At 57.5% G+C, this 14,846-nt stretch overlaps 1 protein-coding gene across 7 annotated transcripts; it reads right to left on the minus strand.

The window, feature by feature from the left end:
• Nucleotides 1–9,522: 9,522 nt before the first annotated feature.
• Nucleotides 9,523–13,240, minus strand: LOC103674013. 7 transcript variants are annotated; one of them, XM_008702872.2, is made up of 4 exons: nt 13,097–13,240; nt 12,790–12,959; nt 12,598–12,638; nt 9,523–10,054 (listed from the first exon to the last, which is right to left on the minus strand). In XM_008702872.2, the coding sequence occupies exons 1-4, from the start codon at nt 13,130–13,132 to the stop codon at nt 9,810–9,812; spliced, it is 492 nt and encodes a 163-aa protein (XP_008701094.1). In that variant the 5' UTR covers nt 13,133–13,240; the 3' UTR covers nt 9,523–9,809. The 7 variants fall into 7 exon arrangements, 3 of the variants coding, with proteins under 3 accessions (XP_008701094.1, XP_008701093.1, XP_040493681.1); XM_008702871.2 differs by adding an exon at nt 11,106–11,164 and having other exon boundaries at nt 12,790–13,235; XR_005836807.1 differs by lacking the exon at nt 12,598–12,638 and having other exon boundaries at nt 12,790–13,240.
• Between the last annotated feature and the right edge of the window lie 1,606 nt (nt 13,241–14,846).

The following is a 14,846-nucleotide window of genomic DNA, read 5'->3' on the forward strand; positions in this document are numbered from 1 at the left end:
CCCCCCCCCCCCCCCCCCCCCCCCCCCCGCAGCCTTGGGCCACGTGGGCGGGAGCGTGGGGGGGTGGGGGACACGGAGGGAGAGTTGAGGATAGGGTCTCTACAGCAGTCGGGCCTCTGCATCCTCCTCTGGTGACGGTGACTCACACGTCACTGTGATCCCAGCTCCCCCACTTGCCCGCTGAGGGTGCCAGGCTGGTCTTGGCACTGCCCCCCTCCCTGCATGTGCCCGTCCTCATCTGTGCATCCGTCCACCCACCCAACCATCCAGCTGTCACTCAGCGAGCTCATGTGCGTGGGGAACCCCGAGTCAAGCCCGTGGGGAGTGCCAGGACACCTCGTCCTCAGGTGCTCAGTGCTTGCGGCCCGCGAGCAAGGTGCGAGGTCTCTTGCATGTCCTGAGGAGGGCTGGTCCCGAGCACAGATGTGGAGACAGGCTCCGGAGGACACAGGGTCAGAGGCATGCGCGTGTGCAAAGTCAGGAGGTGGGTGGGAGAAGCTCACCCCGCACGGATTGTTCTGCAGCCCCGGTGACGCCCACACCAGGGGACGCTGTGTCCCCAACCACACGTGCAGAGGCTACCACCCACCTAAGCACCAGGCCTGAGTGTCCAAGCCTCTAGGAGGGGCCCGGAGGACAGTGTGTCCCTGAGTTTGTTCCTGGAATGGAGGGCACAGCGCTGTCCTGAGTGTGGGAAACGCTGGCCTCGGAATCACTGCTCCTCAGAGTCCCTCGGCCCTGGAACCCCGTGTGTCGGGTGATGCCTGTGACGGTGGGGCAGACTCAGGCTGGCAGGGGGTGGACAGCCCTGGGGGGTGGCCACTGATGGGTTTGCGGGACACCTCTCCTGCCCCAGGTCTGGCAGATGCTGCTGGGGGAAGCCCGGGCCTGTGCGTGTCAGGGCAGTCGGGCAGGTGGACGCGGGCTGGGGCCAGGGGCTGAGCCCAACGTCAGGCTGGAGGTGGGAGGACTGGAACCTACCAGCCCATGTGGTGCAAATGTGGAGGGAGGGCCCACCCACCCACCCCATGGAGCCCGCCCCCCAGGGCAAGAGGGAGAAGACAGGGGAGATGGCAGAGAGGGTGGCAGCTTGGCCGCCCCTACTCCCTCGGTCAAGCCCTGCGCCCTTCTGTCTCCATGCTGACTGCACCAGCCTGGGCCTTGGGATGCTGCGGCCTGCCCAGTTCTGGGCTGGACGCTGTAGACATCCACCAGGCAAGGGCTCTCAGCCAGCTGTGAGGCCCTGTCCTGTCCCACGCCTGCCACCGGACCCACAGGCTGTCTACTCTGCATCTGTGCACGCCCACCCCCGGATCCGAGACACAGAGCTGGAGCTGGGTCAGGATCTGAGGAGCCGACCTGCACCCCCAGGGCCTCCCACAGTCCACACAGGGTCTTCTCCTGGCTCAAGTCCCCCTCCCCATCCTGAGCCCCTCCCACCCTGGAGGGTAGCCTCCAGGGCTAGAGCACCCCCATCAGGGGCCCGGGGTCTGGTGAGCCTATGCAAGGCTATGCAAGCCCCAAGGCAGGCTGCTTGCTTGGGCCTGGGACCTGTGGGGTCTGGGGTGGGCCAGCCTCTGACTCTCCACGATCCCCTCGGCCACTGTCCCAATCCTAGGTGCCAGGGTGGGGGGGGGGCGCTGCAGAGGGCAAGGGGCTAGGGAGCTGCCATGGGCCCCTCACCCCTGAGCGGACGGAGCTTTGTGGTCCCTGGTATTCGCCAGACCCCCTCTGCTGGGGAAGGGTCTCTTCTGCTCCTCAGATCAGCACTGCCTGAGGAACCTGGGGTCAGGGGGCCAGGAGAAGGGTGTCCTCTGACCTGGGGACTCTTGGGGCCAGGATGGGTTTGTTTCCATGGGCAGGGCCCCCACCCCCCTGAGGCTGGGATGGTGGCTGTGTGGACGGCTTGTGGCTGGAGCAGAGAGGACAGTGGCCCCTGAAATGCTGCTGGCCTGTCTGCTTAGACCGGACTGCCAGTTCTACCTGGCCCCGTGGCTCCCACTGTCCTCTGCCGGCCGGTGCCAACCCACTCATCTTTTAATGTCTTGGGTCCATTTACTATCAAGGCTCCTTTAGAGCCACTTGGTCAAGCTCTGCACAGTGTCCATCCTTCAGGGACGCCCCTTGGGGTTGCACAGAATCCAGAAATCATGTGGAGAGAACCCAAATCCTGAACTGAATCCGGGTCCTGGCTTGGCTGCTCTGTCTCCTTCCGTCCTGGAGCAGCACGCTATGCCCCATCTGCAGCCCTAGCTTCGACTGGTTTGCTCATGGCCAGGGCCTCGGAGGTCGGGTGGGCACGGGCTGTGCCCGCGAGGTGGGGGTGCGGCGTCTTTGACGCCAGGCCCCTCGCCCACCGGCCTGAGACCCGCCCGGCTTCTGGGAAGAGCGAGGCCAGACACAGATCTAGAACAACTCCTGTGGCTGTTGGAGTCTTAAGTTTCTTTTCTCCGGTGCAGCCCCCGAAACGAAACCTTGGCATGGCTTTGGTGCCAAAGCTTCACGGAAAAGGGAAGTGATCCCTGGCAGGACCCCAGGGGCCCCACCTCCCCTCCCGGGCATGCAGAACCCAGCTGGCCAGGGAGCCCCCATGCTCGTGAAGGCCGTGCAAGAAGGAAATGCAATGTGGGCTGTCGGGGCAGCTCCCGAGGCGGGCAGTGGAGGCCTGGATGGGCAGGGGCTCAGGACACCCCCACACCACATGGGGCCCCAGGAGGAGCAGAACAGGGCTGCACCCCCCCACACTGGAGGCACCCTGGGGCCCTCCGGAGAAAGCCTCTGGAGGGGCACTGTGTGGGCAGTGATGGGCATGGCAGGTTGCAGGCAAGCTGCAAGGAGGGTGTGAGCCAGGCCTGGCACCTGTCCGTGGAGCTGAAGGTTGGCCAGGAGCTCGTTGGGCCCCCATTCATCTCTATCCCCTGGCTGTGGCCGAGGGGTACAGGACCCAAGCAGAATTGCTAGCCCTGGGGTTTCTCAGTGGGCCCTTCCCCTCTCCAGAGGCCTCTGATTAAGGGGGAGGGGGTGTCCGAGCCTCCAGCACATGACTTCTGGGCCAGCGGCTTTCCAGGCAGCCTTGGCAAAACCCCGAGCTTCGATTACACAACTGACCCCCGGAGTTCCTGGCAGTCAGGCCCGCCAGGCAGGGTGGGGGCAGGGCCTGCCCCTCCAGCACCGGTCACTGCCCTCCTCCTGGCCTGGTCCCAGCCGGAAAGCTCTTCCCTGGAGGCCGGGCCCCATATATTGGCCAGGGTAGGGTGGGGTGGGACGGGAGGTCCACTCCTGGATCAGTGAATAGGGGCCTCCTTTGGGGGTGGGTCACCCGTACCCAACATGGAATGAGTCAGGTGGACAAAGCTGGGCCTCCAGCCAGGAGGGAGCTGGGTCAGGGCCCCACCCAAGGTCATAGCCACCAAGTGGGCCCACATCACCCCAGGCGGAGGAGGGTGCCCTGGGGCAGGACCTCATCCTCCCAGCACGGGCTCAGCGAGGTGAGCCGCCTCTGGTCTGGCCTCTGGCCCCTCTCACCTGTTCTGCCAGGAGCCTGCCTGTCCTGATCTGAGGCTCAGGCCCCGGGACAGGCAGGGAGCCCCGATGTCACTGGTCCCTCCCACCCGCCGGGGAGGCCCCTCAGGCTGCCCTGGCCTGCCCCACCTGCGCTGCCCCTGAGCCATGCTGCTTGGACACCTCCCCTAAAAACAGTGTGCTCGGTGACCCCCACCGCACTGGCCACTTTGGCAACGGGCAGGAAGGTTGGAGAGGAGAGTTGCTGGCGCCCAAGGCCAGGCCCAGCCCAGTGGCTCTCTCCCTTCTCCCTTGTGGCCCCTGAGGCCTCCGCCGGGGCTGGACCTCAAGGGTGAGAAGGTGCTGCTCTTGGCGGGCAGTGGGACCTCTCCGGGTTGCAGATGCCCTTGGTCCTGGGACCCAGAGACCAAGAAGGGCTGGGAGACTCCACCTACTGGGCCAGGACAGACAGGAGTCAGGGATCCTGAACACGGGGTGCTGCCCCTGGTGGTGTGATCCTGGAAGCACGAGGATACTTTGGGACCCTCCACTTCACCATCTGGGGGGGCTGGGGGCAAGGGGCATGCAGGGGACCAGGAGCCTGGCCATGCCTGCGTCAGGATTCAGGCCATGGCATGGCCTGCCCACCAGATCCCCTCATCCTAGGGGGCACACGTGGAGGGGGTCCACACCCTCACCCCACAGAGCAGCCTGACCTGAAACTCCTGCCCCTCCCCCATCACCTGGTTTCTGCTCACCAAGCCTCTCCCATGTAAGCTCAAAGGGCCCTTTTCCCTCCAGAACCAGACATTCCAGAATCCTGGGGACTCACTTCTGCCAGAGGGACAGGGACCCAGACAAACTGGCATGAAAGTTTTAGAGTGTGCCCAAGAGACCGGGCAGTGAGGTTTTTAGGGGTCACCATCAGCTTTTCTGCAGAAGTCAGGGAGAGGGGGCTCCAGCAGAGAGAACAGCAGGTGCGAAGGCCCCAAGGCAGAGAGAGGAGCCCAGGCCCACCTCACTCAACAGAGGAACAAGGGGGCAGGAGTAGGAGGGGCTGCTGAGTCTCCGGGGTTCTTCCCCAGGTCTGCTCTGTGGCCTGAATTCCCCCCCCCCCCAACAACCTGCTGCACGTAGGATAAGCTGAGGCCCTGACCAGAGCCCTGGGGCACACTTGGCCTTCCCACCAGCGCTCTGCCCAGCCTTCCTCCTCCTGCTATGAGGCAGGGGTGGGGCAGAGCAGGGGTGGCCTTTGCCCCAGGTGTCACAGCCCACAGCACCCTTCTCAACAAGCCAGAACGGTGGACAGGGGTCCCACAGCTGGGGACCAGACGAGGCCCCTCAGCCTGCCCAGGGCCTGGGCTGACTCTGGAGCAGGGCGGGGGGGCTGCTGCGGGGTCCCGGAGTCCGGAAAGGGCCAGGAGGAACTATCGGGCCTCAAAACTGATGCATGTATGCCCATGAGTGTGCGTCATGCCTACTTGTGTGTGCCCGTGCGTGTGCTTGTTGGCATGTGTGTGTGCTTGTGGGTGTGTGGAGGGGGCTCTGGGTGTCTGTGCAAGCAGATCCTTGCACATGTGCACATGTGTGTGTGCTCCTGTGAGGGACCCGGTCTGGGCAACGCCTGGCCCACCCTGGATGCTGCAGCAGCCGCTGCCCGACGTGCCCTCCCCGCTATGGCTCCTGTGACCCAGGGCCTGTGGGGGTGGGGGAGCAGACCAAGGAAGGGGGCGTGTGCACCAGGCTGCAGAGCAAGGCTCTGCCCACCAGGCCTGCTGCCCTGGGCCACTCGGCACGTGGTGGCCGTGCTGTCACCTGTGAACCAGGGCTCAGTCATGCAGGCTTGTCAGCCTGTGGTGTGTAGGGACCGCCTAAAGCCCCAGGGGGTGTTCAAGAATGTCCCTGGGCCGCTGATGCATCCTGGGCCTAGTGGAGCCCACAGTCAGGGAGCCACTGACGGCATCTGGGTCATAAGAAGTGGGGGTTCCCGAAGGCTGAGATCTGAGGCAGGAGGAGGTGGGGTCCAGGGGCCAAGGGGACCTGCAGAGTGAGGAGGTGAGGATGGGAATTCTGGGGGTGGGGCATACAGGCCGCCAGAACAGATCTTGGGGGGGGGTGGAGGCAGATAAGAGAGTGAGGCGGAGGGTCCAGATGCAGGCGACCTGTGGCCAGAGTCGGCCTGGGGGTCTTCAGCGTTCCGGCAAGGAGGAGCCCTCCAAGACCAAGGCGGTCTGGGTTCCCGTGCTTTCGGAGGTAGGTCAGTCAGACCCAAGGAGGATGAAGGCCTGGGAGGACCCCACCTACACACCCAGGAAGCCCCCAGGGCAAGTACAATGACACCCCACCCTCCACCCCACAAAAGCCTGCTCTGGCTCCGGTTAGCACCCGAGAGCAGGCCCGGCCCGTGCTGACCTACCCCCGTGCCTCTTGCCCTGTTCTGAGTGGGGAGCTGGAGGCCTGGAGGCAACTGAGGACTCAGAGCTATGGTCCACTGACCTCCCCACCCCCATACCCTGGCCCCGTCTCGGGGACATTCTGTCCCTGTTCTCACCTCACGTGGTCACCAGGGCTGGCCACTCTGCTTGCCCCGCGCCTGACCCCCATGCCTGGCTGCTGCCCGTGCTATCAAGAGCTGACGGGCGGATCGGCTGCGGGCACCAGCTGGAGCTCTGACACCAGCAGCTGGGGGGCCAGGGACACCGGGGTCTGGCCACCTTCCTGGTGCGGGGGGGGGGGGGGGGGGAGGGGAGAAGCAGGCCGGGCCACAGGGGAGGACCAGCTGGAGCACTCTCTCCAAGACCACGGGCCCAGCTCCCATGAGGGCCTCCCTGGTTCAGTGACCCACAGAAAGCCTGGTTCTCGGTGGACTAGCTTCCCTCACCTGACTCCGTCCTGGGCAGGAAGGAGTTGAAGACAGGGGATCCCCAGGGCCAGTGGGGTCCGCCGGGCTTCAGGGAGGTAGGGGCTGAGCTGGGGCTGGCACACAGTAGGTGTGCATTGGCACGTGGTCTACGGTGGCTGTCACCTTTCTCCTCGTCCTGCCTCAGTGGCCTCATCTCTGGAGACCATGGCACAGGAGTGGAGGAGCCCCGGCTTGGAGGTGGGCAGATCCCAGGACATGTTTGGGCACCGTGGCACAGTCCTCGGGGCCAAGTCCACCTCCACCCATGCTACCCCCTGGCCCCCCATTGTGGATGCTGTGCCCAGACGCCTCTCGGGGGTCATACCTTCTGGGTCCTTCTCCCCACTCCCCCCAGGCCCCCATCTCTGCTCCCCTCACACCCACCATCCAGGTGTGTAGCTGCTGGCCGGACCCAGTCAGACACCCCAGCCTCCTCTCCCACCTAAGCCCAAGTGACAACACACAGGCCCTGCCCACTAGTCACCCCCCCGGGGGACCTGGCCCCCCGCATCTCCTCAGACCACCCCAGCCCCCTCTGGTCCCACATGAGGAGGCCAGCAGGGAGCAACTGTCCAGGTCTCCGTGCATCTGAGGAGAAGCACCTCCTGGGCCTGGGGTCTCCTCCTGCTCGCCACCAGGAGGTCAAGCCCCTAACCCCATCCCCCACCCCTTCCCCCTGTGGCCCTCCCCAGGTGGCCAAGGTCTGCAAGGTCCCCACACATGGAGTCCCCCTCACAAGAGCCTTTCTCCAGTGCACAAGAGGGTAGACACACTGTGTGGTGTGCATGTGTGCGTGTATATGTGTGTGGGGGTGTGTGTGTGTGTGCGTGTGCGGTGTGTGCGGTGTGGGGTGCGTGTGTGTGGTGTGCGGTGGCTCCAGGAAGTGGAAGGGATGGTGGGGGGCACATCCACAGCAGGGCGCCCCGGGGGGCAGGGTCCAGGTAGCCTCCTGCTTTCAGGTGATTATATTCTTAATGAAGAACAGAATTCTTCTCACACAAATGCTCTAAGCCACACAAACATTTCTCAGAGAATTAAATGGAAATCTAAAAAAACCCCGAGAAGGATTTTTAAAAAACCGTTTTATGGAGGTGTAATTTACATACCATAAAATCCACCCACTTTCAACAATTTCAAGGATCCACCCCCAATTCAGTGATTTCAGTCCATTCAGCCAGGTGCGCGCCAGCAACGCAGCGCAAGGGGAGAGCGTGCCGGTCACCTGTGGCACCAGCGTCTCTCCCCTCCCGCCCCAGCACCTGCTCTCCCGCGCTGTGCACCTGCCTGCGCGGGACCTCCCACGTGCGTGGAGTCACGCAGGCGCAGTCCGCACGGTCGCGCTGCTCTCGCGGGGCAAAAGCGTTTTGAAGTTCACGCGGGTTGGTTCCCGTATAATACTCGTGCGGACACACCGCAGTTTGTTCATCTGCTCACCAGCTGATGGGGGTTTGGATTATTCTCACATTTTGACTCTTACAAATAAAACCGCCAGGAACCTGCATGTACAAGTCCTTGTGTGCGCATATGTCGTCATTTCTCTTCGGTAAATAAATACCTAGGAGTGGAATTCCGGGTCGTATGGTAAATGTATGTGTGACTTTTGAAGAAATTCGCTCTCCGTCTTACTTTCCCACCAGCACTGAGGGTTCCAGCGTTTCCGCACCCTTCCCAACGCTTGTTACAGTCTTTCCTTTTGATTAAAGCCATCCTGGTGGGTGTGAAGTGTCGTTGCATTTACTTTCAGTTTGGATTTTCCTAAAAGCTAGTGCTGCTGTACATCTTCCCAAATTGGATTAGACATTTTACCGAAGAAAATACCCAACTTCCCCCTCCTTCCTTGGTTAAATGTCTAATAACTTTTTTTGCCTATTTTTTACTTGGTTGTTTGTCTTACTACTGCTATTTTAAAATTTATATTTGTTTTTAATTGTGTAAAATACACATAACAATTTTAAGTCTATGTCTTTTTTAAGATTTTATGTTTATTTTATTTTATTTTTTAAAGATTTTATTTATTTATTCGACAGAGATAGAGACAGCCAGCGAGAGAGGGAACACAAGCAGGGGGAGTGGGAGAGGAAGAAGCAGGCTCCTAGCGGAGGAGCCTGATGTGGGGCTCGATCCCATAACGCCGCGATCACGCCCTGAGCCGAAGGCAGATGCCCAACCGCTGTCCCACCCAGGCACCCCTATATGTTTATTTATTTTAAAGAGCGCTTGCACTCCAAGGTGGGGTGGGGAAGGGGCAGAGGGAGAGGCAGAGAATCCCAAGCAGACTCCACGCTGAGCATAGTACCTGATGTGGGACTCGGTCCCAGGACCCTGAGATCATGACCTGAGCTGAAATCGAGTCGGACACTTAACCGACTGAGCCACCCAGGCGCCCCTTAACCGTATGTTTGTCTTATATTTGAGTTGCAAGTGTTCTAAATACAAACCCCTTATTACATATGATCTGCAAACATTTTATGCCAGTTTTCATTTTCTTATGTCATTTGAAGCATAGAACTTGTACTGTTGATCAAGTTAGATTCATCTATTTTTTCTTTCACAGATCCCGCTCTTGGCATGTACCTAAGAACATTGCCTGTCTCAAGGTCACACAGATTTTCTCTTGTTTCCTTTCCAAAGTGTTACAGCTTTAGCTCTTACATTTAGGTTTATGGTTGATTTTGAGTTAAATTTTTGTGTATAGTGTGAGGGAGGGGTCCAAATGCTGGCTCTCACATGGGTTTCCAATTGTCACAGCCCCATTTGCTGAAAAGAGTATCCTTTTCCCCATTGAACAGCCTTGGCACCTTTGTCAAAAATCAATTGTCAAAAAATCTATGAGTTTATTTCCGGACTTTCAATTCTATTCCACTCATCTGTATGTCAATCCTTACGCCAGAACACACTGTCTTTATTGCTGTAACCCTACAGTAAGGTTTCAAATTGTAAAGTGTAAATTCTCCAAATTTGTTCCTTTTCAAAATTGTTTGGCTATCCTCTGTATGTCCATACAAATTTTATGATCAGATTGCTAATTTCTTTCTTTTTTTAAAAAAGATTTTATTTATTTATTTGACAGAGAGAGACAGCCAGCGAGAGAGGGAACACAAGCAGGGGGAGTGGGAAAGGAAGAAGCAGACTCCCAGCGGAGGAGCCTGATGTGGGGCTCGATCCCAGGACCCTGGGATCATGCCCTGAGCCGAAGGCAGCCGCCTAACAACTGAACCACCCAGGCGCCCCAGATTGCTAATTTCTGCCAAGAGAACCCCATTCTCACTTTGATAGAGAATACATTCAAACTATTAATCAATTCGGGGAGTACTGCCATTTTAACAATACTGAGTTTTCCAGTCCATAAACATTAGATGTCTCTCCATTTATTAAGACATGCTGTGTAGTTTAAAATGTAGAAATCTTACAGTCTTTCTGTTAGACTTACTCCAAGGTATTTTATTCTTTTCAGTGCTGTTTGAATGGAATAGTTTTCTTCAGTTTTGTTGTTGGAGTGCTCATTGCTAACATAAAGAAATGCCGCTGATGTTTGTATACTGATCTTGGATCCTGGAACCTTGGTGAACTTGCTCATTAGCAGCCTTTTCTCCTCTATGTCCTTTTGCCTTTTGGCCCCAAATGCGTCACAAATGCAGAAGTGGACCGTTTCTGGTGGAGGAAAAAGGGAACCTCAGGTAACTGGAAAGTACCAGGAAAATAATGGAGATAAAGAAACTTAGGGAAATGAGCCCAGGAGACTAATTTCGGACTCCTGGGCTCATCTCTAATCCACATATGTGTGGACGCCATCCTAATTAGCACACCAAATAGTTGGAGAATTGATGTAAGAGACAGACCACCAGCCAAGTCTCAGAGTGACCACTAGGTGGCGCACATGCAGGACAGCCCAGATTAGAACCGCAAAAACTTTGAATGTTGATCTGACGTTGGAACCACAGCCCACAGGAGACTAGAGCCAGACTATCGACATTCTCTGTGGGGCAGGTGGAAGAGGCAGGGTCTCGTGACATAACACTCAAAATATCCAGGCTAGCAACTAAAATCACCTGACCCACGAAAATCTCAACTCACATGGGAAATGGCAGTAGATACCAATGACGTCATAGCCCCAGTGTTTGAGTTACCCGACCGGAACTTTAGGGCAGCTCTTTTACAAATGCTTTAACCAGAAACTGCAAACAGTCTTGACACAAATATTAAAATAGAATGACTCAGCAAAGAGAAAGACATAAAGAAAAAGCAAGTGGAAATTTTGGAACTGAAAAATGGAATAACTGAGAGGGGAAAACCCTCACAGGATGGTTCCATACCAGAATGGAAATGACAGGAGGAAGTCAATGAACTTGAAGACATAGCAACAGAAATTCATCTGAGCAACAGAGAGAAAAAAGATTTTTAAAAAAATGAACAGAGTCTCAGGGACCCTCAGGACAACAAGAACAGGGCTATGTTTGCGTCACTGGAGTCCCAGAAAGAGAGGAGAAAGACTGTGGAGCTTAAAAATATTTAAGGACATTATGTCTGAAAACGTCACAAGTTTGCTGAAAGACATAATCTTACAATTTAAAAAGCAGACCAAATCCCATCCCGGAAAAACTGGAAGAAATCCACACTAAAACACTTCATAATCAAATTCCTGGAAACTACAAAATGCTGTTGAAAGAAATCAGATAAGATCTAAATAAATAGAAAGACTTGCCGTGTTCATGCACTTGAAGGCTCAGAGTAATAAAGGTGTCCATTCTCCCCAAAGCGGTCCTGTAGATTTAACACATCACCAGGCACAGTTCCAGCAAGATTTTTTTTTTTTTTTACAGACATAGACAGCAAATTCTAAAATTTATGCGCAAGGGCAATGCAAGCAGGATGGCTAGAACAATTTGACAGAGAAGAGCCAAACTGCAGGAAATGACTTGACTTTAACACTCACTGCACAGCCACAGTAATGAAGACTGTGGTATTGGCGGGAGAGGCATCCAGATGGAGAGTCCAGGAACAGACCCACCGAATCGGACCTCCGCGCCAACGCAGTCCAGTGGAGAACGCACAGTTACTCAGCAAATGGATCTGAACTAGCCGTCACCCACATGCCGAGTGAGCCTACGTTTCCCACCTTATGCAAAGGTAAACTCAAAGTGAATCCTGGGTCTAAATGCCAAACAGACTGTACAACTAACAGAGGAAACAATAGGAGGACAGCTTCATGACATGGGGTCAGTCAGAGTCTGTAGAAATGGCATCACGATCCATAAAAGAAAAAAAAATTAGGCATCATCAAAGTTGAAACTTTTGTTTCCCCGAAGGTACTGTCAAGAGAATGACGGAAGCCAGGTACTGTGAACTCACGTAGCTGAAGGGACTTGGAGGCAGAGTATGAGTCCTCGGAGCTCAACACCAAGAGGGGACACCTGGGTGGCTCAGGGGTGGAGCGGCGGCCTTCGGCTGCGGTCATGATCTCAGGCGCCTGGGATCCAGCCCTGCGTGTCGCTCCCTGCTTCTCCCTCTCCCTCTGCTGCTCCCCCTGCTTGGGCTCGCCCTTTCTCTAATAACAACCACCACCCAACACGAAGAAACGACACAATCTGCAGACGGGCAAAGCTCCGGAACCACAGATGTGGGGACGCAAACAAGCTCATGAAAAGGCGCTCAGCATCATCAGGGTCCAGGAAATGCAAACTAGAGCCGGGATGCGGCGCCCCCTCGCTGCTCGGAGAGCCCGAGGGAAGCCTGAGGGTCCGGGTGCGAATCCCGCGGCCGCCGGACGGAACCAGCGGTGCTGGGACGGCGGCGTCCGCACACCCGGCAAGAACGCAGCAACCCCAGAGCAACGAAGACGCGCGTTCACGCAGGAGCGTGCGCGTGGCTGTGGCGGAGGCGTCCTCGGCGACAGGTGGGAACACCCCGAAGGCTGCTCCGAGGGCGAGCGGGGAAGCAGACGGCCGCCCTCTGTCAACAGCGCAGGACAGCGCTCAGGCGGGAGACACACGAGCTCCGGATCCACACAACCCGCCGAGGAGGCTCCAAGGCCGGACGCTGCGAGAGAGGGGCAGCCCCCGCACGGCGTGGACGCGGCGCCCCCGGGACTAACGGATCGGAAGGGAGATCCGAGCCGCCAGGGGCGACGCCGGGCTGCAGCGTGCCTACAAAGCCAGAGCAGGAGGGAGTTTGGGGGCGACGGAACTGCTCCGTACCTTGTCGAGTGATGGCTCTCCGATGTGTTAAAATCATAACACTGCACACGAAAATTAAAAAGGCAATTTACTACATGATGATTAAAAATCAGATGAACAAGAGATGTTCGCAAGATACGTTTCGGGCAGTGTTTGCGGGCGCCGGGCTTGCTCTTTGGAGCGAGCTCTCCCACAGTGGGGGCCGGCGCTCACCTCTCGGGGACCCCTCCCGTCCGGGCACGGCCTTGCGCATGCGCCCCGCAGCTGGTCCGGTGGGCGCCACCGCCCGGGGGTCCCTCCGGGGTGAAGGCGGGTCTGCGACGGTCGGCAGAGAGCGAGCCATTTGCAAGGAAAGCCCGAGAAAAGCGAGGTGTCCCCCAGTACTAGGCCAAAGAGCAGACGTCGGGGGTGAGGGAGAGACCTGGAGCGCCCTCCCTGGTCCCCTAAGTCCGCCCCAGCAGGACTCGAGAGGTCGGTCTCACAGGGCAGCCCCCTCCTCATGACAGATGCGGCCCCTTACTCTCGCCCTCCAGGGCTGTAAGCCGAGCCCCAGCATCCTCTCCCGGGACAGCTCGCCCTCCTAGCCGCGGAGGCGCCGCGAGGTCACCGGCCCGCCCCGCAGCTGCTCCCTCTCAGGAAACTGCCCGCGAGACCCGGCTGGAACCAGACCTCGGAATCACGTGGGGGATGGGAGAGTGGGGGAACTGACCACGAGGTCACCTGGGTCACCCGGCTCTGCCCCGCCCCCGGACTCCGAACAAGGCTCCGCCCCTGCCCCGCCCCGGACTCCGAGCACACGCCCCGCCCCTGCCCCGCCCCAGGCTCTGAGCACACGCCCCGCCCGTGCCCCGCCCCCAGGTTCCAAGCACAAGCCCCGCCCATGCCCCGCCCCACGGAGCCGGGTACAGGCCCCGCCTCCCGCGCTCCGCGCAAAGCCCCGCCCCGAATCTGCTAGTGCCTCCCCACCTCCGTGGAGACTACCTGGCCTCTAGCCCCGGTTATCTCCCTGGCTCGCATCTTCTCTTCTTTCCCGGCTTGTTCGTGCACCGCACCCCTGCTCAGTGTAGCACCGGGTCTTAGACTCCCCCACTCCCGTCACTGGTGATGAAAGCCCACTCCTTGCCAATGGGAGGCCTGCTCAACCCCCCACCTTCCATCCCTCCACCTTCGTTCCTGTGACTCCTCCGGCGTCCCCCCCCCGCCCCCCCCGGGGGCCTTTGCACCGACTCTTCCCTCTCCCCTAACGCTCTTCCTCCACGTGTTGTAAGCGTAAATACAGATCTAAGCTTGACCTTTCCTTGGTGTCAAAGTGGAAAAAGACTCCCCACTCTCCTTTCTCTTAGAGCATTTCCTTCCGGAAACCGGTACATTCTTTCTGTTCCTTTTGAGATGGATGCCAACTTTTTGAAAAGCTCAACAAGCCTCTGGCCAGCTTTACAATCCAGCAATGTTTTTCCTAATAGCCTCAGAGCTATCTCTGAAATGTAAACAACAGGGAAGATAGACCCTCTTCCCTGACTTGAGATTTTAACCTAAATGCCTGGCTCCAAATTATAACTAGCTGTTGCAGAAATATAATTTTTAGATTTTCCTTCGAATGAGAGGGAGTAACCACCACAATGACCACCATTACCAAGTAAATTCACAATAAACGGAATCACAGGCGCTCTCAAGCCCTTTTATTTTTATATACTTATTTATTTATTTAAAGATTTTACTTATTTAACAGAGGGTGGAGAGAGAGCAAGAGAACGCAAGCAGGGGGAGGGGTAGAGGCAGAGGGAGAAGCAGGCTCCCCGCTGAGCAGGGAGCCCAATGCAGGGCTTGGGATCATGATCTGAGCCAAAGGCCCATGCCCAACTGACTGAGCCACCCAGGTGTCCCCCAAGAGACTCAGTTTAGGTACAAAGGCACAAAGAAGTTGAAAGTAAAAGGGTGGGGTCAGATATTCCATGCAAATAACCAAAGAGAGCTTATATTATGATCACATGAAACAGGCATTATGTCAGGGGCACTGGGGACAAGTTACCATTTCTCAAGACCGTGTGTGCAGTGGGTTGTACCTGCCTGGCTGATATGGAGGGGTGAGGTCTCTGCCTTGCAATCTCAAAGTGCTTATTCAATAGCAAAACTGTTTAATTCTTCTCAGCCGTGGTGGAGAGGACTCACTGGCTCGCTGGGAGACTGTTTTTCATTGTTGGTCCCAGTGGTTCCACTGACTCCCTCACCTCCTTCTTGTCCTTGCATGAGACCCAGGACCAGCTCCTTTC

This window comes from Ursus maritimus, unplaced genomic scaffold (assembly GCF_017311325.1).
Source record: "Ursus maritimus isolate PB19 unplaced genomic scaffold, ASM1731132v1 scaffold_21, whole genome shotgun sequence".
Lineage (NCBI taxonomy): Eukaryota > Metazoa > Chordata > Mammalia > Carnivora > Ursidae > Ursus > Ursus maritimus.

Coding starts and splice junctions, on each gene's coding strand:
- LOC103674013 (XM_040637747.1), bottom strand. CDS start 13,077: ATGAGGAGGGGGCTGCCCTGTGAGACCGACCTCTCGAGTCCTGCTGGG. Junction 12,639..12,789: donor ACGGGAGGGGTCCCCGAGAG/GTGAGCGCCGGC, acceptor TTTCGTGTGCAG/TGTTATGATTTTAACACATC.